Genomic DNA, 27,263 nt, shown 5'->3' with positions numbered 1-27,263 from the left:
AGTCCTCCATACATAATAATGGACCCCACATAGCCCTCCATACAGAATAATCTGCTCCACATAGTCCTCCATGCAGAATAATGTTCCCCACATAGTCCTCCATACAGAATAATGGACCCCACATAGTTCTCCATGCAGAATAATGGGCCCCACATAGTCCTCCATACAGAATAATGGGCCCCACATAGTCCTCCATACAGAATAATGGGCCCCACATAGCCCTCCATACAGAATAATCTGCTCCACATAGCCCTCCATACAGAATAATGGGCCCCATATAGTCCTCCATACAGAATAATGGACCCCACATAGTCCTCCATACAGAATAATGGACCCCACATAGTCCTCCATACAGAATAATGGGCCCCATATAGTCCTCCATACAGAATAATGGACCCCACATAGTCCTCCATACAGAATAATGGACCCCACATAGCCCTCCATACAGAATAATGGGCACCACATAGTCCTCCATACAGAATAATGGACCCCACATAGTCCTCCATACAGAATAATGGGCACCACATAGTCCTCCATACAGAATAATGGGCCCCACATAGCCCTCCATACAGAATAATCTGCTCCACATAGCCCTCCATACAGAATAATGGGCCCCACATAGTTCTCCATACAGAATAATGGGCCCCACATAGTCCTCCATACAGAATAATGGACCCCACATAGTCCTCCATACAGAATAATGGACCCCACATACTCCTCCATACAGAATAATGGACCCCACATACTCCTCCATACAGAATAATGGACCCCACATAGTCCTCCATACAGAATAATGGGCACCACATAGTCCTCCATACAGAATAATGGACCCCACATAGTCCTCCATACAGAATAATGGGCCCCACATAGCCCTCCATACAGAATAATCTGCTCCACATAGCCCTCCATACAGAATAATCGGCCCCACATAGCCCTCCATACAGAATAATGGACCCCACATAGTCCTCCATACAGAATAATGGACCCCACATACTCCTCCATACAGAATAATGGACCCCACATAGTCCTCCATACAGAATAATGGACCCCACATACTCCTCCATACAGAATAATGGACCCCACATAGTCCTCCATACAGAATAATGGGCCCCACATAGCCCTCCATACAGAATAATCGGCCCCACATAGCCCTCCATACAGAATAATCTGCTCCACATAGTCCTCCATACAGAATAATGGACCCCGCATGCTCCTCCATACAGAATAATGGGCCCCACATAGCCCTCTATACAGAATAATGGGCCCCACATAGTCCTCCATACAGAATAATGGGCCCCATATAGTCCTCCATACAGAATAATGGGCCCCACATAGCCCTCCATACAGAATAATCTGCTCCACATAGTCCTCCATACAGAATAATGGGCCCCGCATGCTCCTCCATACAGAATAATGGGCCCCACATAGTCCTCCATACAGAATAATGGGCCCCACATAGCCCTCCATACAGAATAATCTGCTCCACATAGTCCTCCATGCAGAATAATGGGCCCCACATAGTCCTCCATACAGAATAATGGGCCCCACATAGTCCTCCATACAGAATAATGGGCCCCACATAGCCCTCCATACAGAATAATCTGCTCCACATAGTCCTCCATGCAGAATAATGGGCCCCACATAGTCCTCCATACAGAATAATGGGCCCCACTTAGCCCTCCATACAGAATAATCTGCTCCACATAGCCCTCTATACAGAATAATGGGCCCCATATAGTCCTCCATACAGAATAATGGGCCCCACATAGTCCTCCATACAGAATAATGGACCCCACATACTCCTCCATACAGAATAATGGGCCCCACATAGCCCTCCATACAGAATAATCTGCTCCACATAGTCCTCCATACAGAATAATGGGCCCCGCATAGTCCTCCATACAGAATAATGGGGCCCGCATGCTCCTCCATACAGAATAATGGACCCCACATAGTCCTCCATACAGAATAATGGACCCCACATACTCCTCCATACAGAATAATGGGCCCCACATAGTCCTCCATACAGAATAATCTGCTCCACATAGTCCTCCATACAGAATAATGGGCCCCGCATAGTTCTCCATACAGAATAATGGGCCCCGCATGCTCCTCCATACAGAATAATGTGCCCCACATAGCCCTCCATACAGAATAATGGGCCCCACATAGTCCTCCATACAGAATAATGGGCCCCACATAGCCTTCCATACAGAATAATGGGCCCCACATAGTCCTCCATACAGAATAATGGGCCCCACATAGCCCTCCATACAGAATAATGGGCCCCACATAGCCCTCCATACAGAATAATGGGCCCCACATAGTCCTCCATACAGAATAATGGGCCCCACATAGCCCTCCATACAGAATAATGGACCCCACATAGTCCTCCATACAGAATAATGGGCCCCACATAGCCTTCCATACAGAATAATGGGCCCCACATAGTCCTCCATACAGAATAATGGGCCCCACATAGCCCTCCATACAGAATAATGGGCCCCACATAGCCCTCCATACAGAATAATGGGCCCCACATAGTCCTCCATACAGAATAATGGGCCCCACATAGCCCTCCATACAGAATAAAGGGCCCCACATAGTCCTCCATACAGAATAATGGGCCCCACATAGCCCTCCATACAGAATAAAGGGCCCCACATAGCCCTCCATACAGAATAATGGGCCCCACATAGCCCTCCATACAGAATAATGGGCCCCACATAGTTCTCCATACAGAATAATGGGCCCCACATAGTCCTCCATACAGAATAATGGGCCCCACATAGTCCTCCATACAGAATAATGGGCCCCACATAGTCCTCCATACAGAATAATGGACCCCACATAGTCCTCCATACAGAATAATGGGCCCCATATAGTCCTCCATACAGAATAATGGACCCCACATAGTCCTCCATACAGAATAATGGACCCCACATAGCCCTCCATACAGAATAATCTGCTCCACATAGTCCTCCATGCAGAATAATGGTCCCCACATAGTCCTCCATACAGAATAATGGACCCCACATAGTCCTCCATACAGAATAATGGGCCCCACATAGCCCTCCATACAGAATAATGGGCCCCACATAGTTTTCCATACAGAATAATGGGCCCCACATAGTCCTCCATACAGAATAATGGGCCCCACATAGTCCTCCATACAGAATAATGGGCCCCACATAGTCCTCCATACAGAATAATCTGCTCCACATAGTCCTCCATACAGAATAATGGGCCCCATATAGTCCTCCATACAGAATAATGGACCCCACATAGTCCTCCATACAGAATAATGGACCCCACATAGCCCTCCATACAGAATAATGGGCTCCACATAGTTCTCCATACAGAATAAAGGGCCCCACATAGTCCTCCATACAGAATAATGGGCCCCACATAGCCCTCCATACAGAATAATGGGCCCCACATAGCCCTCCATACAGAATAAAGGGCCCCACATAGCCCTCCATACAGAATAATGGGCCCCACATAGCCCTCCATACAGAATAATGGGCCCCACATAGTTCTCCATACAGAATAATGGGCCCCACATAGTCCTCCATACAGAATAATGGGCCCCACATAGTCCTCCATACAGAATAATCTGCTCCACATAGCCCTCCATACAGAATAATGGGCCCCATATAGTCCTCCATACAGAATAATGGACCCCACATAGTCCTCCATACAGAATAATGGACCCCACATAGCCCTCCATACAGAATAATCTGCTCCACATAGTCCTCCATGCAGAATAATGGGCCCCACATAGTCCTCCATACAGAATAATGGACCCCACATAGTCCTCCATACAGAATAATGGGCCCCACATAGCCCTCCATACAGAATAATCTGCTCCACATAGCCCTCTATACAGAATAATGGGCCCCATATAGTCCTCCATACAGAATAATGGGCCCCACATAGTCCTCCATACAGAATAATGGACCCCACATACTCCTCCATACAGAATAATGGGCCCCACATAGCCCTCCATACAGAATAATCTGCTCCACATAGTCCTCCATACAGAATAATGGGCCCCGCATAGTCCTCCATACAGAATAATGGGCCCCGCATGCTCCTCCATACAGAATAATGGACCCCACATAGTCCTCCATACAGAATAATGGACCCCACATACTCCTCCATACAGAATAATGGGCCCCACATAGTCCTCCATACAGAATAATGGGCCCCACATAGTCCTCCATACAGAATAATCTGCTCCACATAGCCCTCCATACAGAATAATGGGCCCCATATAGTCCTCCATACAGAATAATGGACCCCACATAGTCCTCCATACAGAATAATGGACCCCACATAGCCCTCCATACAGAATAATGGGCTCCACATAGTTCTCCATACAGAATAAAGGGCCCCACATAGTCCTCCATACAGAATAATGGGCCCCACATAGCCCTCCATACAGAATAATGGGCCCCACATAGCCCTCCATACAGAATAAAGGGCCCCACATAGCCCTCCATACAGAATAATGGGCCCCACATAGCCCTCCATACAGAATAATGGGCCCCACATAGCCCTCCATACAGAATAATCTGCTCCACATAGCCCTCTATACAGAATAATGGGCCCCATATAGTCCTCCATACAGAATAATGGGCCCCACATAGTCCTCCATACAGAATAATGGACCCCACATACTCCTCCATACAGAATAATGGGCCCCACATAGCCCTCCATACAGAATAATCTGCTCCACATAGTCCTCCATACAGAATAATGGGCCCCGCATAGTCCTCCATACAGAATAATGGGCCCCGCATGCTCCTCCATACAGAATAATGGACCCCACATAGTCCTCCATACAGAATAATGGACCCCACATACTCCTCCATACAGAATAATGGGCCCCACATAGTCCTCCATACAGAATAATGGGCCCCACATAGTCCTCCATACAGAATAATCTGCTCCACATAGCCCTCCATACAGAATAATGGGCCCCATATAGTCCTCCATACAGAATAATGGACCCCACATAGTCCTCCATACAGAATAATGGACCCCACATAGCCCTCCATACAGAATAATGGGCTCCACATAGTTCTCCATACAGAATAAAGGGCCCCACATAGTCCTCCATACAGAATAATGGGCCCCACATAGCCCTCCATACAGAATAATGGGCCCCACATAGCCCTCCATACAGAATAAAGGGCCCCACATAGCCCTCCATACAGAATAATGGGCCCCACATAGCCCTCCATACAGAATAATGGGCCCCACATAGTTCTCCATACAGAATAATGGGCCCCACATAGTCCTCCATACAGAATAATGGGCCCCACATAGCCCTCCATACAGAATAATGGACCCCACATAGTCCTCCATACAGAATAATGGACCCCACATAGCCCTCCATACAGAATAATGGGCCCCACATAGTCCTCCATACAGAATAATCTGCTCCACATAGCCCTCCATACAGAATAATGGGCCCCATATAGTCCTCCATACAGAATAATGGACCCCACATAGTCCTCCATACAGAATAATGGACCCCACATAGCCCTCCATACAGAATAATCTGCTCCACATAGTCCTCCATGCAGAATAATGGGCCCCACATAGTCCTCCATACAGAATAATGGACCCCACATAGTCCTCCATACAGAATAATGGGCCCCACATAGCCCTCCATACAGAATAATCTGCTCCACATAGCCCTCTATACAGAATAATGGGCCCCATATAGTCCTCCATACAGAATAATGGGCCCCACATAGTCCTCCATACAGTATAATGGACCCCACATACTCCTCCATACAGAATAATGGGCCCCACATAGCCCTCCATACAGAATAATCTGGTCCACATAGTCCTCCATACAGAATAATGGGCCCCGCATAGTCCTCCATACAGAATAATGGGCCCCGCATGCTCCTCCATACAGAATAATGGACCCCACATAGTCCTCCATACAGAATAATGGACCCCACATACTCCTCCATACAGAATAATGGGCCCCGCATAGTCCTCCATACAGAATAATGGGCCCCGCATGCTCCTCCATACAGAATAATGGACCCCACATAGTCCTCCATACAGAATAATGGGCCCCATATAGTCCTCCATACAGAATAATGGACCCCACATAGTCCTCCATACAGAATAATGGGCCCCACATAGCCCTCCATACAGAATAATGGGCCCCACATAGCCCTCCATACAGAATAAAGGGCCCCACATAGCCCTCCATACAGAATAATGGGCCCCACATAGCCCTCCATACAGAATAATGGGCCCCACATAGTTCTCCATACAGAAAAATGGGCCCCACATAGTCCTCCATACAGAATAATGGGCCCCACATAGTCCTCCATACAGAATAATGGGCCCCACATAGCCCTCCATACAGAATAATCTGCTCCACATAGCCCTCCATACAGAATAATGGGCCCCATATAGTCCTCCATACAGAATAATGGACCCCACATAGTCCTCCATACAGAATAATGGGCACCACATAGTCCTCCACACAGAATAATGGACCCCACATAGTCCTCCATACAGAATAATGGGCCCCACATAGCCCTCCATACAGAATAATGGGCCCCACATAGCCCTCCATACAGAATAATGGGCCCCACATAGTCCTCCATACAGAATAATGGACCCCATATAGTCCTCCATACAGAATAATGGACCCCACATAGTCCTCCATACAGAATAATGGGCCCCACATAGCCCTCCATACAGAATAATCTGCTCCACATAGCCCTCCATACAGAATAATGGACCCCACATAGCCCTCCATACAGAATAATCTGCTCCACATAGCCCTCCATACAGAATAATCGGCCCCACATAGCCCTCCATACAGAATAATGGACCCCACATAGTCCTCCATACAGAATAATGGACCCCACATACTCCTCCATACAGAATAATGGACCCCACATAGTCCTCCATACAGAATAATGGGCCCCACGTACTCTTCCATACAGAATAATGGGCCCCACGTACTCCTCCATACAGAATAATGGGCCCCACATAGCCCTCCATACAGAATAATGGGCCCCACATACTCCTCCATACAGAATAATGGGCCCCACGTACTCCTCCATACAGAATAATGGGCCCCACGTACTCCTCCATACAGAATGATAACCGCCTGGCATTGCGGGCCTAATATATCAGCCTGTGGGACAGATTTGACATATATGCTCTAGGGGGTTTTAAAGCAAAATAGAAAGCCAACTTTACTTGATGGTTTTCATAGTTCCATGTAGCCATGCAGGTTCACACCTTTCTATGAAATATCTGCAGACAAGGCCTTTGTCTGTAAAAATCGAATCCCCCATTCACATCCAGAGAGGCAGATTTTCCTAGACTTTTCTTCCCTAACCTCACCGTGCATATTGTGCATCTATGGACTTGTCTTGCATTATTTCCTTTTTTAGGCTATTGTTTATATTGTGTTTCTTGCTTTTGGGCCCCCACCACATACACAGTTGTACCTATCCGATTTTTTCATTAATTTCACAAACGTTATATGAACAGCGCCTTATCCCGGCTGCTCCTTGTCGGAGTAAGTGGATGGCGTGAATCGTCCTACCTTTCCAATGTTCTGTAAACTGCGGAGAAGGCCAGATGTGAACACGATTGTCCTATTCATTTTGCAGTTCAAAAAAGGCCACAAGGAAAAGATAAATTGTTTTTATTTCTTTCTAGTTGACCTTTCTTCTCTCTTCAAATGTTACCATATATAAGATTCAGGTGAATATCAGAACATTGGACACTTTGTTTTATTTGCCTCCATCAACTTTTGTTTAGAGGAAAGTTAAGAAAAGTCTGTCAAAAGCTTACTTATAAAATATAGATTTATCCTTCCCCGAAACCAGCAGCGTGTTGCCATTTGGATTTCTAGATGTTAAAGGAGGTGATTGGTTGGTATGGGATCAGTGAGCTAGTCTTAGGGGTACTTTGCACGTTGCGACATCGCTACTGCGATCTCGTCGGGGTCAAATTGAAAGTGACGCACATCCGGCGCCAGTAACGACGTCGCAACGTGTAAAGCCTAGAAGCACCGATAAACGATCGCAAAAGCGTCGAAAATCGGTGATCTGTGTAGTGTCGGTCATTTCCATAATTTTGCTGCAGCGACAGGTACGATGTTGTTCCTCGTTCCTCCGGCAGCACACATCGCTGTGTATGAAGCAGAGGAGCGAGGAACATCTCCTTACCTGCGTCCTGCCTGCAGTTAGGAAGGAAGGAGGTGGGTGGGATGTTTACGTCCCGCTCATCTCCACCCCTCCGCTTCTATTGGCCGCCTGCCATGTGACGTCGCTGTGACGCCGCACGACCCGCCCCCTTAGGTAGGAGGCGGGTCGCCGGCCAGAGCGGCGTCGCAGGGCAGGTAAGTGCATGTGAAGCTGCCGTAGCGATAATGTTCGCTACGGCAGCTATCACAAGATATCACAGCTGCGACTATCGTACTCGGCATCGCTACCATCGGCTAGCGATGTCATAGTGTGCAAAGTACCCCTTAGGGTTGGCCATGAGTATCTGTCAAGTAGGGGTCAAACCCTTGCACCCCTTGTTTTCAGCGGCGGAGGCTGGTTGTAAACTTTTGAGAAGTGATGCAGTGTGCATTCAATGTGTAGCAGCCACTCCCATGTACTGCTAGCAGATCAGCTCCTACTGTCTTTTCTTGTCCATGTCATACATTGACGGAGCAGATGTAGACACTTGGCACTCAAGATCAATGTGAATAATAATCTTTTATTGTGAAGAACTTGTAGGACCAGCACAAGCACAGACGTTTCGGTCAAAGACCTTCATCAGTGTGCGTGCAGGGGGTTCTCAGAAAGTATAGCAACTTAGCAAACGGCGTAGCCAGGTATGATGCGGTGTCCACATAGACAGCGGTGGATGCCGCATCATACCTGGCTACGCCGGTTGCCAAGTTGCTTTACCTTCTGAGGACCCCCAGCAAGCACACTGATGAAGGTCTTTGACCGAAATGTCTGTGCTTGTGCTGGTCCTACAAGTTCTTCACAGTAAAAGAAGATTATTCACATTGATCTTGAGAGCCAAGTTTCTACATTTACTTGAGACTGTTTTGGACCCTACTTGAGCACCACCCCCAGAAGTGCCGAGTGTATCAACTTACATACATTGACAGGGTGACCTTCCAAAGTGGGAGCCACAGTTCATCAATGACTCCATGCTGTGGCTTTTACATGGGGACCTTGAACAGCATTATTTATGATGTGCATATCCCCCCATGGGCTGTCTTATTAGTAAAGTCCAAATACCTTTACATTTTTATATAAATCTCTGGTAGCAAATGGAAACGCAAATCTGATATGATTCAAAATCGGGGCCAAAGATCTAAAAGTTTTTACACAGTTACTCCACATATGATGTAGATTGAAAGCATACCTGTCTGTTTACCCAAACCATAGGCAAAGAATGGGACTGCCATCCTCCCCAATCGGTTAAAACATTTGTCAGAAGGCAGTCTCAGTCCAAACCCTTCGTAGCTGGCATGCTCCAAATTACCTGGAGACTCAGGCGGTATGCAGCCACCCGAGCCCAAACCTTAAAAGGCTTAGGAGAGTGACTTCAGATGTGTGCAGGGTGGCATTACCGTCATGGAGGCGTCTGGCTCCAAATATATTATGTTGTAGGACAATGATCTCAAACAATCAGCCAATATCTTTAAGAACTACCTTTAGTAAAAATAAGTATAAGGAGTTTTGGAAGTGATGATTCGGTCCCCACAGAGTCCCGATCTCAGCATCAACGAGACTCTGGGATTACATTAAGATACAGATTTGCACAAGCCTCAGACACAGAAGATCTGTGGTTAGTTATCCAAGATGTTTAGAGCATCCTTCCTGCTGATTTCTTCAAAAACTGTATACAAGTGTACTGAGAAGAATTGATGCCCCTTTGAAGACAAAGTACAGTCACACTAAATACTGATTTAAGATTCCTCTTTTGTTCATTTGCTTTTAATTGATAAAAATTAACACTTTTTTTAAATGATTCTTACTCTGCAGTATATTTTCTACAGTACTAAATATTATATTATGATTGTTTTTGGTTTTTTTTTTAAAGCAGATAAAAGATCCATGTGGGTGATATATACTGAAGAAAAATATAAATGCAACACTTGGTTTTGCTCCCATTTTTCATGATCTGAACTTTAAAATCTAAGACTTTTTCTATGTACATAAAAAGCCTTTTTCACTCAAATATTTAGACATTTGTGTAAATCTGTATTAGTGAGCACTTCTCCTTTGTCGAGATATTCCTTCCACCTCACAGGTGTGCCATATCAAAGTACAGATTAGACAGCATGATTATTACACAGGTGTGCCTTAGGGGTACTTCTCACATAGCGACAACACTAGCGAGATCGCTGCTGAGTCACAGTTTTTGTGACGTACCAGTGACCTCATCAGCGATCTCGCTGTGTGTGACACTAAGCAGCGACCTGGCCCCTGCTGTGAAATCGCTGATCGTTACACACTGTTCTGGTTCATTTTTTGCTTGTTGGTCTCCCGCTGTGCAGCACATATCGGCTTGTTTGACAGCGTGAGCCCAACGAGCACCGACTGTGTAAGCAGCGTTCGCTGGTAACCAGGATAAATATCGGGTAACTAAGCAAAGCGCTTTGCTTAGTAACCCGATGTGTACCCTAGCTACGTATACATGGAGACAGCAATGGCAGCCTGTAAGCGGTGTATGCTGGTAACCAGGGTAAATATCGTGTAACCAAGCAAAGCGCTTTGCTTAGTTACCCAATATTTATTCTGGTTACCAAGCGCAGCATCGTTACAGGAGTCGCTGGTGGCTGGTCGTTGGGAAGATCTGTCTGTTTGACAGCTCACTAGCGACCCTGTAGCGACGTACCAGCGATCCTGACCAGGTCGTATTGTGGTCGGAATTGCCGGTACATCGTTTAGTGAGACTGTACCCTTAGGCTGGCCACAATGAAAGGACACTCTAAAATGTTCAGTTTTACAGTATTGGGGGGATCGGGGAAGGGGGGGTGTAGAAAATCAGTCAGTATCTGGTGTGAACCCTGCAACGCATCTCCTTCATATAGAGTTGATCAGGTTGTGATTGTGGCCTGTGGATCGTTGATCCCCTCCTTTTCAATGGCTATGTGGAGATACTGGATATTGGCAGGAACTTGAACACGCTGTCATATACGCCGATCCAGAGCCTCACAAACATGCTCAATGGGGGATATGGTCGATGACTATGCTGGCCATGCAAAAACTGGGTTGTTTCTTCCAGGAATTGTGCACAGATCCTTGCAACATGGAATTGTGCATTATCAGCTGCAACATGAGGTGATGGTGGTGGTTGAATGGCACAACAATGGCCTCAAGATCTTATCACAGTATCTTCAAAATAGCATCAATCAAATGCACCTGTGTCCATTCTCTATAACATAAACCCTTCGCACCATGGGCCACTCTATTTACAACGTTGATATCACCAAACCACTCATCCACACAACGTGATACACACAGTCTGCCATCTGCCCCGTACAGTGAAATCTGGGATTCATCCATGAAGAGAACACCTCTCCAACTTGCCAGACGCCATTAAATGTGAGCATTTGCCCACTAAAGTCTGTTACGACAATGAACTGCAGTCAGGTGGAGACCTTGATGAGGACGACGAGCAGCAGAGGAGCTTCCCTGAGACGGCTTCTGACAGTTTGTGCCGAAATTCATATGTAGACCGATTGTTGCAGCAGGTATTCGCATGGCCGGTGTCAGACGATCTTGGGGGTGAAGATGCTGGATGTGTAGGTCTGGGCTGCTGTGGTTACACGTGGTCTGTAATTGTGAGGTCAGTTGGATGTTCTGCCAAATTCTCTGAAACACCTTTTGGAGACGACTTATGGTAAAGAAATGAACATACAATTAATGGGGAACGGACATTCCTGCAGTCAGCATGCCGATTGAACATGCCCTCAAAACTTGTGATATCTGTGGCATTGTGCTGTGTGATAAAACGCCTCATTTTAGAGTGTCCTTTTACTGTGGCCAGCCTAAGGCACACCTGTGCAATAACTGTGGACCCGTAGAAGTCTGACTTACAGACGAAACGGCCGTCGTCCTGTGGAGGGACTCGCATCCAAGCCACCTCCCGCATTTTTACCTGCACCTATGGAGAAAATCGTCTAAATAAAAGAAATTGTTTGGCATAGCAGCTGTTTGCGGTCGATTTTTCGTCTCCCTGCTGTTGGATCCCCTAGCTGTCTGCTACCGACCAGCACGCTGCGCCTGAAACCAGCGCCACATGATAACCATCAGCACGTGAGCCACTGAACCAAAAGGTAAATTGAGGGCAGGCAGTGCAGGACTTGTTCTCGTTTGGCTGCATTATACTTGGATCTTTTCCTGGAGTCTCTTTTGCACGCTGTTGCCAGGCTCATTACCAAGGTTCACAAAAGACTGTGTATATTATCACATGTGCGGTAGCCACGATGGAACTGATGGACAATGAAAGCGCAAGTTCTGTTGACGTTCCAGGTGTACAGGCGGGGAGGATGGATGCGGCTTCCTTTTTCGAGGAATGCAACTTAAAAAAGGACACTGAGGTACTGGGCATAAAAGTGGACCCGTAGAAGTCTGACTTACAGACGAAACGGCCGTCGTCCTGTGGAGGGACTCGCATCCAAGCCACCTCCCGTATTTTTACCTGCACCTATGGAGAAAATCGTCTAAATAAAAGAAATTGTTTGGCATAGCAGCTGTTTGCGGTCGATTTTTCGTCTCCCTGCTGTTGGATCCCCTAGCTGTCTGCTACCGACCAGCACGCTGCGCCTGAAACCAGCGCCACATGATAACCATCAGCACGTGAGCCACTGAACCAAAAGGTAAATTGAGGGCAGGCAGTGCAGGACTTGTTCTCGTTTGGCTGCATTACACCTGTGCAATAACCATGCTGTCTAATTAGCATCTTGATATGCCGCACCTGTGAGGTGCATGGATTATCTCCGCGAAGGAGAAGAGCTCACTAATGCAGATTTAGACAAATTTGTGAACACTATTTGAGAGAATAAGGCATTTTGTGTAGATAGAAAAAGTCTTTAGATCTAAGGGGTACTTTGCACACTACGACATCGCAAGCCGATTGCTGTGATGCCGAGCGCGATACTCCTCGCAGATGCGATATCTTGTGACAGCTGCCGTAGCGAAAATTATCGCTACGGCACCTTCACATGCACTCACCTGCCCTGCGACGTCGCTCTGGCCGGCGACCCGCCTCCCTCCTAAGGGGACGGGTCGTGTGGCGTCACACGGCAGGCAGCCAATAGGAGCGGAGGGGCGGAGATGAGTGAGACGTAAACATCCCGCCCACCTCCTTCCTTCCTCATTGCAGCCGGGACGCAGGTAAGGAGATGTTCCGCGCTCCTGCGGCTTCACACACAGCGATATGTGCTGCCGCAGGAACGAGGAACAACATCGTAACATCGGTCCTTCCGAAATTATGGAAATAACCGACGCTACACCAATCATACGATTTTGACGCTTTTGCACTCGTTAATCGTAGTAAAAAGGATTCACATACTCCGATGTCGACAACGACGCCGGATGTGCGTCACTTTCGATTTGACTCCACCGACATCGCACCTGCGCTGCCGTAGTGTGCAAAGTGCCCCTTTGAGTTCAGCTCATGAAAAATGGGAGGAAAAACAAAAGTGTTGTGTTTATATTTTGTGTAGTGTCGTTAGTTGCCCCCCTTAGACCGATTGCTGTCATTAACATATCGTTGTTTTGTTTTTTTTCTATATTAACATATGGGAAGGGAGCAAATCATTGCCTCCATCCGTATGGCTTACAGTGGTTAAGCTGTAATATAATGCCGCCGCTTTATGTTCATTGCATTCTCCGCTGTGATGGTTGAGAAATGTCTAGTCAGCATAACAAGCATTAGTCCATAATAATCCGCTTTCTCCTTGAATGTGAAATGCGTCTTTCTACTAAATTTTAAATAAGTGACACAAAAGCAATAAGCCGCGCGGTGAATAATCCGTTTTTCTTCATATATCAGAAATTGTCCCGATATTCGCGTACTTTTCCTGTAATATATTATATCTGCGGCTCTTCACAGGGTTACAGAGTCAATCTTCATAGCGGCTGGAGGATCGGGGGTTTAACAACGGATTATTTCAAGCTTGGAGAAAATTGATAAACTGCAGATTTGTGCTGTCTGCTACTTTACTCCATTACATGAAATATTTAAGCGTTCCGAAGCGCGGCTTTTATTTTATCTCCGCTCTCACGTGACTGTTTTCATTGCAGGGTTTGGGATGTGAACACGGGGGAGATGCTGAATACGCTGATTCACCACTGCGAGGCCGTGCTGCATTTACGTTTCAATAATGGCATGATGGTCACCTGCTCCAAAGATCGCTCCATCGCTGTGTGGGACATGGCCTCTGCCACGGACATCACACTACGGAGGGTCCTTGTGGGACACAGAGCGGCTGTAAATGTGGTGGACTTTGACGATAAGTACATAGTCTCTGCATCTGGGGACAGGACTATAAAGGTGAGCACATTTTTTCGGGAAGGAAATAATACCTTAAAGCGTACCAATGTCCATGACTTTCCTATATAACCTAAAGCCAGTGCTATACTGACACTGTTAGGCTGATTCTATACATACCTTTTAGTTGTCAGTTAGGATGTATAGGTTTTGAAACACAAGCAAGTAAAGTTTGTAAAATCAGCAGTTTTTTTAATGGCAGCAGCTGCCGATCAGCTGATAGGTTGTGTGGGTATTCATAGGGATTCCCTCCCCCCTGCCTGCCTGTCCTCGCCCTATCTGTTATTTATGCTAATTCTATTATAGAAGCGTTTTACTAAGTGGCTAGAAGGGCCTATGCTGATGTCATACCCCTGTGACCAGAAGGGGTGGGGCTTCATTCTGGTCACATGGGTGTGACATCAGCACAGGCCCTTCTAGCCATTTAGTAAAATGCTTCTATAATAGAATTAGCATAAAAAACAGTTAGGGGGAGGACGGACAGGCAGGGGGGCAGGAATCACTATCATAACTCACCCCATCTATCAGCTGATCGGCAGCTGTTGCCATTCAAAAAGCTGCTTATTTTACAAACCTTACTTACTTGAGTTTCAAAACCTATACATCTTAGCTGACAACTACAGGTATGTATAGAATCAGCCTGATAGCGCCAGTATAGCACTGGCTTTAGGTTATATAGAAAAATCCTGGTGATTGGTGCGCTTTAAAGCATAACCATCGTTTTAATTTTTATTTCATAAATGAATAGTACACATGAAAATAACCACTTTGTAATATATCTTATCAGACAAATCTGCTTCTTTCTCTGCCAGAACTGATCAGTCATCATCAGAATTCTCAATTCTGCGGTAAAATCAGTATTCAGTGAAGACATTATTGGCATACTGTGTAGTATCGGGGACCAGAAGTGACTGCACGGAGATAGTGGGTAGAATGGAGACCGTGAGCGGGATCGGCCGGAGTTAGTGGGCGAGAGCGGAGATAGGGTGGGCCTCACCAGCTTAGGTGGCATGCGTTTTCTTTTCGAATAAATTAATTTTTAAGTACACGTAGACATGGAGTTCTTTATAACGTTGTGGGTGTCTGGGGGTCAGAGTTGCGCCCACTATCACCACTTCTGCCCACTAACTCCAGCTGATCCCGCCTACTTTCTCCGCTCCGCCTACTATCTTCAGGCGGTCACGCCCGGTCGCTTCCAGTCCCTGATGCAAGTATGTCGACTTTTCCATTACTGAAATAGGAGATGGCAGTTGGTGCTGATTAGATTCTATGATGACGGGAGGAATCTCATCATCACCAACTGCCATCTCCTATCTCAGTAATGGGAAATTCAGCATACTTGCAGTATCTGGGACCAGAAGTGACTGGGCATGACCACTCAAATTTAGTAGGCGGAGCTGAGAAAGTGGGCGGGCTCAGTGAGTGGGAAAGTCTTCACTGAGTACAGATTTTTCCCTCAGAGTTGAGATTTTGGATAGGAATTAGTGATGAGCGAGCACTACCATGCTCAGGTGCTCGGTGCTCATTAATAGCAGCTGGATGCTCGGATGAGCTCGAATAGAGTACCGAGTATAATGGAAGTCAATGGGAAATGCAAGCGTTTTTTCAGGAAATCTTCTGAAAAAAATGCTCTGAGTTTCCCATTGACTTCCATTATACTCGGTACACAAGTTCCACCCATCCAAGCATTAACTTTTGAGTACATGCACCTGAGCATTGTAGTGCCCGCTCATCACTAATTGTGACTGATCAATTCTCGCAGAGAAAGAAGCGCATATACTACAAAGTTGCTTATTTTCATGTGTACTGTAGATTTATGAAATAAAAATTAAAACAACAATTATGCTTTTAATGTAGAAGATTGAGCTCTCCATCCTGGTCACCATTACAGGTCTACTGCGATAAAGTACCAAGCGAACAACCAGTGTACAACCAGGCACATTTATTCCTCAGTATTCAGCTACACCAGTCTCATCACTACAGGAGACAGACGCAATTATACTTCCTAAAATGGATGCCGCCTGCTCGTTCCAGATTTTTTTTTTCGTGGGGGGGGGGGGGACTGGCTATTTTTAAAGGAGTTGTCTCAACATGCCTAATGGTTAAAATTGCAAAGTGCATGTAACTCTTTTCCAATTTAGCAATTTACTTGTTATTAAAAATCCTCTCTGTAATTAAGAACCTATAGTTTAACTTTTTTGCGATGGAGCTTATTTTCGTTTTTACTGATTCCAGCGATGTGTCACTGACTGAGCTGCTTAGTGTAGTTTTGATAAAATCACTGTTTAATCAGCAGTAGATTATCATTAAGCTGAGGCCACACGGGGTTATGTGCGAGTCCTCGCATTACTCTCGGCTCACGCTCGAGTGTCATGCGATGGTCATGCGACTGTGGTCCTATCGTGCAGTCAGACCACAGCTGCGGAGGGGAGGGAGGGATTTATCTTCCTCTCTTCTCTATTGCGATTTTCACACTGCACTCGCATTACACCGGTGTAACGCAAGTGCAATGCGATATTTCTCTCACAACATAGACTTGTGTGGGTGCGAGTGAAACAGGGTTGCATTGCACCCGCAGCATGCTGTAACTGTTTTCTCAGTTCAATTAGGGCTGAGAAAATAATCGCTCATGGGAGCGGCCCTTCTATATATATAATTGCCTTATTCTGTCTGTCTGTCTGTCTGTCTGTCTGTCTGTCTTGCTCCAAAATTGTGTCCTTACGGTGACAAACAGCGGATTGGCCGCTGGGCTCGCCATGGCCCTGCCCCCCCCCCGCACGGATTGGCCGCTCGCCTCGCCTCCGCTCCGCCCCCTCGCACGGATTGGCCTCTCGCCCCGGCCCCCTGCCTGTATTGGCAACTCGGCCATGCCCCGCCCCCCTCACGCATTGCACGCTCGCTCTGGCCCCGCACGCATTCCCCGAACCGACTCCCAGGTGAGTGCTGTACCCCCAGGAGCCCACATCAGCGTACGCTGGTGTGGGCTCCCGTGCGAGCGGGGGCGGGGTACGCTGGTAACCATATAATATTGTAGCCTAGTTACCAGCGTTCACCAGCTCCCAGGTGAGCGCATCAAGGTCCTGCAGCGGCGGAACACACGCACACACATAAAAACAGACACACACACATCAGATCACACTCTCACACACACCTCACACACACATCAGATCGCATCCACACACTCACAACATCCCTTGATATCGCTTGATTCTCGGCGGCGATCCTGTGCGTGCAGTGATCTTCCAGAACCTGCCGGAGGATCACATGGCCGGAAGCATGTGGTATCTCCGGATGTTGTGATTGTGTGAGCGCTGTGCGATATCGTCAGTGTGTGCGTGTATGCGATCGGATGTGTGTGAGTGTATTCTGATGTGTGTGCGTGTATGCGATCGGATGTGTGTGAGTGTGCTCTGATGTGTGAGTGTGTGTGTGTGAGTGTATGCGATCGGATCTGTGAGTGTCGGCAGAGGAGCACGGCGTGCAGCACAGCTGCTGGGACCGCCCACCAGTGAGCACAGGGAGAAGTGGGGTGTGTGTGTGAGTGTATGCGATCAGATGTGTGCGTGTATACTGTCTGATGTGTGACTCTGGAGCACAATCGGGAGTGCGCAGCATGGGGGATAGAGCACGATGGGGAGTGCGCAGCATGGGGGATAGAGCACGATGGGGAGTGCGCAGCATGGGGGATGGAGCACGATGGGGAGTGCGCAGCATAGTGGATGGAGCACGATGGGGTGTGCGCAGCATGGGGGATGGAGCACGATAGGGAGTGCGCAGCATGGGGAATAGAGCACGATGGGGAGTGCGCAGCATGGGGGATGGAGCACGTTTGGGAGTGCGCAGCATGGGGGATGGAGCACGATGGGGAATGCGCAACATGGGGGATGGAGCACAATGGGGAGTGCGCAGCATGGGGGATGGAGCACAATAGGGAGTGCGCAGCATGGGGGATGGAGCACAATGGGGAGTGCGCAGCATGGGGGATGGAGCACGATGTGGGGTGCACACCACCCCCCAAAACACACACACACACACACACTGCCACACACGCACTGCACAACACACCACACACACACTGGGAACCACAAACACTGCCCTACACAGACACCCACACACACAGACAACGCCGCACACACACAACACCCAACACACAAACACCGCGGCACACACAAATATACGCACATACCGCACAACACACACACTGCACAAAACATACCTCCCCCCAAAACACACACACACCCCACACAAACCGCGCAACACACACACACAACGCTACAGGCACACAGCGCTCTACAAACAACGCAACACAAACAACACCGCTCTCACCCCCCCGCCACACCCAGACAACACCGAGAACATTTACAGCCCCTACACAAACACTTGGTAACTACACACAACAACATCTATATATATATATATATACATATATATATATAAAATCATACATTAACTACACAATACGTAAATTCTAGAATACCTGATGCGTAGAATCGGGCCACCTTCTAGTAGAGTAATATTGGTCCAAGTGGAATGCGATTTTTTTATTGCATTCCACTCACACCGTTTTTTTTGCCGTATGTCCTAGGCCTTACAGGACTACTTGGCCTGTTGCAGGTAGTCCAGCATATTAATGTGCTCTGTATAACTGCTAGATCTACAGTAGAGAAAACGTTGATTTTATAAAAATTATAGCAAAAAGCTCAGTAAGTGACACATCGCTGGAATCAGGGTCTCTGTCTTTAGGAATCATTGTCTCTGTTTCTACATTATGCTGCTCTCCTGGCTTTCTACTTGCTGTGGAGGTGGTGCGCTCCTAATGACTGACAGTTTTAGCCAGAACGATGGTTGCACCGCTGGCCTGAACTGCAGGCAGCTTTACCTCTGCGGCTTTGGAGGAGCACAGGGACACTGAAGCCCGTCCGGATCCAATGAGCCACACATTTGCAAGCTATATAGCCTGGGAAACTGTCCACCTCTGATAGACTGCAGCGGTGCTTGGTAACTCAGCTGTAAACTATACAATGAAAAATCCCTCCATTCCCGGGGACGAAGAACATTTTTTAAAACAAGTAAATTGTAAAATTGACTAATTTTACAAGCACCTCATAATTTTAGCCATTTATCACATTGATCAAAATACCTCTAAACGAATCTGGAAGAAATAGGTGACATCCACTTAAAGGGGTTTTCCCACGAACAAAGTTAATTTTAAAGTTGATTTTAATGAACAGATCTTGGAATAATAATAAGTTCCACAATTGGATGTGTCTAAAAAAAATGTTCCTTTGCTGAGATAATGTTATATATGTGTCCCTGCTGTGTGCTGTGTAATGGATGTGTCTGACTATACAGGGATCGTGATCTGATCATACCACAGCTCCTGGGCAGGGGAGGATGCAAAAGAGAGTAAACAGATAGCACAGCATGTGATTGTATCTGATTCTTATTGTGAGGTAAAACATTTCCCTGTCTGTTTTTAAAAAATATTTTACCTCACAGAATAATTTGTGATCCCGTGCTGGAATGTCTGTATACTTTATTACATCCGCCCCAGCCCAGGAGATGTGTTATGATCAGACCCTGTTCCTGTACGGTCAGACACGGCCATTACACAGTACATAGCAGGGACACATATATAAGATTATCTCAGCACAGGAACATTTTTTTTTTTTAAACACATCCAATTGTGGGAATTATTGTTATTCTAAGATATATGATTAAAATCCACTTTAAGGGGTACTTTGCACGTTGCGACATTGCTACTGCGATGTCGTCGGGGTCAAATTGAAAGTGATGCACATCCGGCGCCGGTAACGACGTCGCAACGTGTAAAGCCTTGAAGCACCGATAAACTATCGCAAAAGCATCGAAAATCGGTGATCTGTGTAGTGTCGGTCATTTCCATAATTTCGCTGCAGCGACAGGTACGATGTAGTTCCTCGTTCCTGCGGCAGCACACATCACTGTGTATGAAGCCGCAGGAGCGAGGAACATCTCCTTACCTGCGTCCAGCGGCTATGCGGAAGGAAGGAGGTTGGCGGGATGTTTACATCCTGCTCATCTCCGCCCCTCCGCTTCTATTGACCGCCTGCCATGTGACGTCGCTGTGACGTTGCAGGACCCGCCCCCTTAGGAAGGAGGCGGGTCGCCGACCTGAGCGACATCGCAGGGCAGGTAAGTGCGTGTGAAGCTGCCGTAGCGATAATGTTCGCTACGGCAGCTATCACAAGAGATCGCATCTGCAACAGGGGCGGGGACTATCGCGCTTGGCATCGCTACAAACGGCTAGCGATGTTGCAGCGTGCAAAGTACCCCTTATTGTGAGGTAAAACATTTCCCTGCCTGTTTTTAAAAAATATTTTACCTCATAGAAAGAATAATTTGCTATCCCAAGCTGTAATGTCTGCATACTCTTTTGCTTCCTCCCATCCCAAGAGATGTGTTATGATCAGACCCTGTTCCTGTACGGTCAGACACGGCCATTACACAGTAAATAGCAGGGACACATATATAAGTTTATCTCAGCACAGGAACATTTTTTTTAAACACATCCAATTGTGGAAATTATTGTTATTCTAAGATCTATCATTAAAATCAACTTTACGGCCCTGTGCGCACACTGCGTTTTTACCTGCGTTTTTGCTGAAGAAATATCTTGAGAAAATGATTGTAACCTTTCTGCAGACATTCCCCAGCAAACCTATGGGGAAAAAAAATAGCTGTGCGCACACGGCAGTTTTTTTTTCAAGAACATTCTTTCTGCAGAATTTCTTGAGAACAAGAATCTGCATGTCACTTCTTTTCTGCAGGTACCTGCGTTTTTTGCCATAGATAATGGTAAAATAACGCAGGGACCAACCTGCGAAAAAAACGCTGTAAAAACGCATGCGTTTTTCGGTGCGTTATTGGTGCGGTTTTTGAACGCAGGTGCGCTAATCTTTCAGACTCTCAAGAAATTTCTTGAGAAGAATCCATTTTCTAGTGCGCACAGGGCCTAAGATGAACATTCTTCATGGGAAAACCCCTTGAAGGATATGTAATGGAGTCCATCTCTTGTAGGGACTTTTGTAAACCTGTTTGAACTGAATTTTCCAAATCTTGGTGGTAAAAAAAAACCCCTTGGGATAAATTTACTGGTGATATTTTTATTATAAGTGGAACTGTTTTTTCGGTGACGGCGGTTACACCCTTATGTGACCATTGGACATGTAGGCATCTAGGTTTCAGTGATCTAGTGCAGAACATATTAGTTTGGTTTTGCTGTAAATGTTCTATGTATTGTGTTATGAATCTTAATGGGTTGTTGTTTTTTGCTTTCTTTATAGGTGTGGAACACGAGTACATGTGAATTTGTACGTACTCTAAATGGTCACAAGCGTGGGATTGCCTGTCTACAGTACCGGGATAGACTAGTAGTGAGCGGCTCCTCTGATAACACCATCAGGTAACCATGTCCTAGCACTTACAGTACAGGGATTATGTAGGGATTGTGGTCAATATTCCCCTGATAAGGCGCATACATCTATGTCTCCATATGTGACATGCAGTTCTTCCTGAGGGCTGATATCATCTTTGTCTGTGACGCTACTTTACCTAAATTCATGTTTTAAGAAAGCGGCATAACTTTCTGCAATATTTTGATCTCTAAGCTACGAAAAATGTTTTTTTTCTTCAATGCATTCACCAACAATAAATGGTGTTGGCCTATTGCTAGAATATGTAATCACTTTATGATCCACAGGGGTCCGAATGCCACACATTACTTAGAATAGTCTGTGGCAGCATTTGTCCTGCACAGATAGCTGCTGTGCAGAGAGCTTTTAGCACAGCCATATTCTCTGGAGATTCTTGAGGTATGTATCACGGGGTAAGAAATGACAGAACAGGGGCTTCTAAGCTGACCCTCAAACTTGAGACCTTATCTCAGAGGTAAGCTCGATGGTTGCCAGGTCTGAGCCCCCAGCGTGACCCTGACTCCTGTCCGATCCCTGAAATTTACTCCCCTTCTCCCCCATCCTTGAGGCGGGCCAGAAACACAATAACAAAACCCCTCAGAAACGACACAGACAAGGGAGAACGAAAACTCACACTGCACTCAACCACAAAGGAGAGACAATATGTGTACAGGGGAATAAAGAAAAAGGAAGGAAGTAAACGCACAACAGGGAAACGTCTACACCACTCAAAATAACAACTACAGGTCACCAAAGACTGGACCACCACTAAAGGCTGCTTTACACGTTACAATTTCTCGTGCGATCACATTTGCGATCGCACCCGCCTCCATCGTTTGTGCGGCACGGGTAATTTGTTGCCCGTGTCGCACAATGTTGTAACCCCCCGTCACACGTACTTTCCTTCCAAACGACCTCTCTTTGGGCGGCGAACATCCACTTCCTGAAGGGGGAGGGACGTTCGGCGTCACAGCGGCGTCACGCAGCGGCCGGCCAATAGAAGCGGAGAGGCGGAGATGAGCGGGACGTAAACATCCCGCCCACCTCCTTCCTTCTGCATTGGCGACGGCCGCAGGTAAGCTGCAGTTCATCGTTCCCGGGGTGTCACACGGAGCGATGTGTGCTGCCTCGGGAACATTGAACAACCGGACGTTCGATTTTTAGAAAATGAGCGACGTGTCAACGAGCAACGATAAGGTGAGTATTTTTGCTCGTTCACACTCGCTCGTAGCTGTCACACGCTACGATATGTCATACGATGCCGGATGTGTGTCACTTACGACGTGACCCCGACGACATATCGTAGCGTGTAAAGCCCGCTTAATACCAGAATCCCTGGAGCTATACTGAAGCAATTATCGGCTCAGAACCACAAATCCACAAGAATTAACTCTTACGGGGCTGGGGAGCAATGGAGATGAATCAGCCAACGCCCAGCTCAGGCTGAGCAACTAGGAGACTTCAGGATGCCTGTCAGATGCTACAATGTGAACAGTCTCTGACAGCGCAGCGGCACCCTGCGAGTGTGGAAATGAACACCGCTTGATAGTATGATCACTTTGCATTTTTTCCACAAAAGAACTCCACATTCTACTGTAACTGGAAAGTGAATGAGATTTCTGAAAATGAATAGGAATAAAAAGGCATCATCAAAAATGGCCGCATTTTATGCAGCAGTTTTCATGCCAACACTCCAGTATTTGCTTCAGATACTGAACATGTCTTTGTGTATATTCTGAGAATACAATGTAAGGCTAGCATATAACTTTGCAGTCATACATTTAACTGGAGCTTTACTTCTAATATCTGCTACGACTAGAATCATAATACAGCAAAGTAATACGAATTCAAGTCTACACCTAAACCAGCCCCCTTCTTTGACAGAGAAGAAGCCTGTCTTGGAGATAATCTGTCAATAAGACCAACTTACCCCAAACATCAAGAATGGGCATGCAGGTTTTAAAATGTGAATCCAAAGAAGCCTTTAAATCCATTTTTGCTGCCTTCTAAAGCCCGCTTTACACGCTGCAATGTATCTTACAATGTGTCGGCGAGGTCACGTTGTAAGTGACGCACATCCGGCATCGTAAGGTACATTGCAGTATGTGACAGTTACGTGCGATTGCGATTGAATGGTAAAACGTTCATCGCATACACATCGTTCATTTCTCTAGAATTGAACATCAGATTGTTCATCGTACCCGGGTTAGCACACATCGCAGCGTGTGACACCGCGGGAACGATGAACAGATCTTACCTACGTCCTGCGGCTCCTGGTCGTTAATGCGGAAGGAAGGAGGTGGGCGGGATGTTTATGTCCCGCTTAGCTCTGCCCCTCCACTTCTATTGGCCGGCTGCCGCGTGACGTCGATGTGACGCCGAACGTCCCTGCCACTCCAGGAAGTGGACGTTCGCCGCCCACATTGAGGTCGTATGGATGGGTAAGTACGTGTGACGGGGGTTAATCGTTTGTGCGGCACGTTCAACAAATTGAACGTGCCGCACATACGATGGGGGTGTTGCAAATCGCATACGATATCGTATGCGAAATTGCAACGTGTAAAGCAGGCTTTAGGCGTAGTGTTTTCATTAATATGCAAATGAGGCATTAATTACTCTGTGACACCCTGAACACTTAAGTAGCCATTGCATCCCAAGGTTATTTCACCATCCAACATGATTCCCTTTACTTTGACTGATGACTTACTTACTGCGTCACATCAGGTGACAGGCAAGGAGAATCAGACAGTGAGCTTGCAATCAAGCCAAGGAGGCCGCTGCTGCATGGGGAGATAACTGCGGGGGTCTGCAGGTTAAACAAAGAAACTCATTTGTAAAGTTTTGCTTAGCTGCAATAGTTCAGTATGATTTTTGGATTTGGGGTCCATATGTATTTTTACAGTTACAGCAAATAACTGGGAAGCAAGGGCTTGGGAAGTGCATTGTCGCTCCCAGATGCCTGTTTTGCAAATACATGAAAACTCCCAATTATTCGGGAATGCAGCGGGAAGATATAAAGGTGCTCATAGATTTATATATCAACACCTGTATGCGATTTAAGAGTGAAGAGGGAGTGATTGATCTTACTGACAGATTCCCTTTTAAAGAGGTTGTCTGGTCATAAGATACAGGTGACCTGTTCTGCTTAACCCTTCACTGTCTGACGCACGGCATTTGCACTGATCAGCTGCCAGCAGCTTTGGCATTGGTCAGATGTGAACATCTGATGTCAGATGCCCACCGATCTAAAGTCAGATCCCCGACCATCTGACGCCTGATCCCCGACCATATGCACCAGATCCCTGACCACGACCATCTGGCACCAGATCCCCGCCCATCTGGCGCCTGATTTTCGATCATCTGGTGCCGGATCCTCGACCTTCTGGCACCGGATCCCCGACCATCTGGCGCCTGATCCCCGACTATCTAGTGCCGGATCCCCGACTATCTGGCGCCAGATCCCTGACCATCTGACGCCAGATCCCTGACCATCTGACGCCAGATCCCTGACCATCTGACGCCAGATCCCTGACCATCTGACGCCAGATCCCCGACCATCTGACGCCAGATCCCTGACCATCTGACACCGGATCCCCAACCATCTGGCGCCGGATCCCCAACCATCTGGCGCCGGATCCCCGACCATCTGGCGCCTGATTCCCGACTATCTGGCGCCAGATCCCTGACCATCTGACGCCAGATCCCTGACCATCTGACGCCAGATCCCTGACCATCTGACGCCAGATCCCTGACCACCTGACGCCAGATCCCCGACCATCTGACGCCGGATCCCTGACCATCTGGCGCCGGATCCCCGACCATCTGGCGCCTGATTCCCGACCATCTGGCGCCTGATCCCCGACCATCTGACACAGGTCCCCGACCATCTGACTCCAGACCCTCATCCATCTGATCAGTCGTGTGTTTTGTGATCGGACAACACCTTTACAATTTTATAAAATGCAGTTAGCCACATTCACACACGGCTCAGGTCACGAGTGGACAAGTCAATCCCTGTATGGTCAGAAATAGAGAACTTACCTGACAGGAGCAGCAGCGATCTGAAGATTTGGGGCACCTTGCAGACAAGATATGTAACTCAGCAATTCCTTTGATAAGTGTAGGGGGAAATACTTTTTCACAGACTGTAATTAATTTGTGAAAGACAGGGACGTGCACTTCCCATTAGCCGTGAGCCGATCTACTACCCAAGAGACTTTGGGAGACTTTCTTGATGTTTTGCTTAGATGGAACCTGGCGCTCCACCCGGCAGCAGCACCCGGCAGCAGCACCCAGCAGCAGCACCCGGCAGCAGCACCCAGCAGCAGCACCCAGCAGCAGCACCCGGCAGCAGCACCCAGCAGCAGCACCCAGCAGCAGCACCCGGCAGCAGCATATAGGACACCTTGTGTCGCTCCTTGTCATTTTTACTTCATTCCAGGCCTTTTAATCCCATGTTGCTGTAGAATAAAGATTTTATATCCTACTTTTGTCAACAGTGGGAGTTATATCCAATTATTAATAACACAGCAGGAAAAAAAATTTTTTGAGCTTTTACTGGGAAGCAGCCAATACGTTTCTTGAGGGAGCCGTTATTTCATACTCAATATCTAAGCGAAGAGAAACTACGCAGTCAATAATGAACAGTGAGGCGGTGGATTGTGCTCGGTGATGAATGGCAAATTCTGCGTAGATATCCAGCCCTAAATAACATTCGAGAAGTAAACCATTTTATAACAGCTTCAAATGAACAGCCATTTTTATACTGCCGCCGCGTATTTCTGCAGAGAGCACGGTCGGCTTACGAAGGACGGATTACAGGAGACACATAAAACATGATGAGGTCTGTATGCTGATTAACAGTTAGAAACATGTAACTACACTGAAATCCAAGATGGGAGTTGTGTTCCTTCTGTTGACTGCATGAGAAGACAAAGGAAGGCATTTATAGCAGGAGTGTCCCCCCTGCAAGCCACACTCTCTCTAGTTGTGGCCCCCCTTGCGAGCCACACTCTCTCTAGTTGTGGCCCCCCCGCGAGCTGCACTGTCTCTAGTTGTGCCCCCCGCAAGCTGCACTGTCTCTAGTTGTGCCCCCTGCGAGCTGCACTGTCTCTAGTTGTGCCCCCCCCGCGAGCTGCACTGTCTCTAGTTGTGGCCCCCCTCTGCAAGCCGCACTGTCTCTAGTTGTGCCCCCTCCCGCGAGCTGCACTGTTTCTAGTTATATCCCCCGCGAGCTGC

The 27,263-nt window shown here is 47.2% G+C and overlaps 1 protein-coding gene across 1 annotated transcript in view; it reads left to right on the top strand.

Annotated features, from left to right (window-relative positions):
• The window catches only part of BTRC (beta-transducin repeat containing E3 ubiquitin protein ligase), a 353,763-nt gene that overhangs the window by 295,866 nt on the left and 30,634 nt on the right, over positions 1-27,263 (top strand). The window contains exons 9-10 of the mRNA XM_075352305.1: positions 14,325-14,574; positions 21,897-22,015. Of these exons, the coding sequence (XP_075208420.1) occupies positions 14,325-14,574; positions 21,897-22,015 (369 nt within the window). The remainder of the gene's footprint in view (positions 1-14,324; positions 14,575-21,896; positions 22,016-27,263) is intronic.

This window comes from Anomaloglossus baeobatrachus, chromosome 5, assembly GCF_048569485.1.
Source record: "Anomaloglossus baeobatrachus isolate aAnoBae1 chromosome 5, aAnoBae1.hap1, whole genome shotgun sequence".
Classification (NCBI taxonomy): domain Eukaryota; kingdom Metazoa; phylum Chordata; class Amphibia; order Anura; family Aromobatidae; genus Anomaloglossus; species Anomaloglossus baeobatrachus.
The sequence above is the reverse complement of the archived record's forward strand: the minus strand, read 5'-3'. Positions and strand labels throughout refer to the sequence as shown.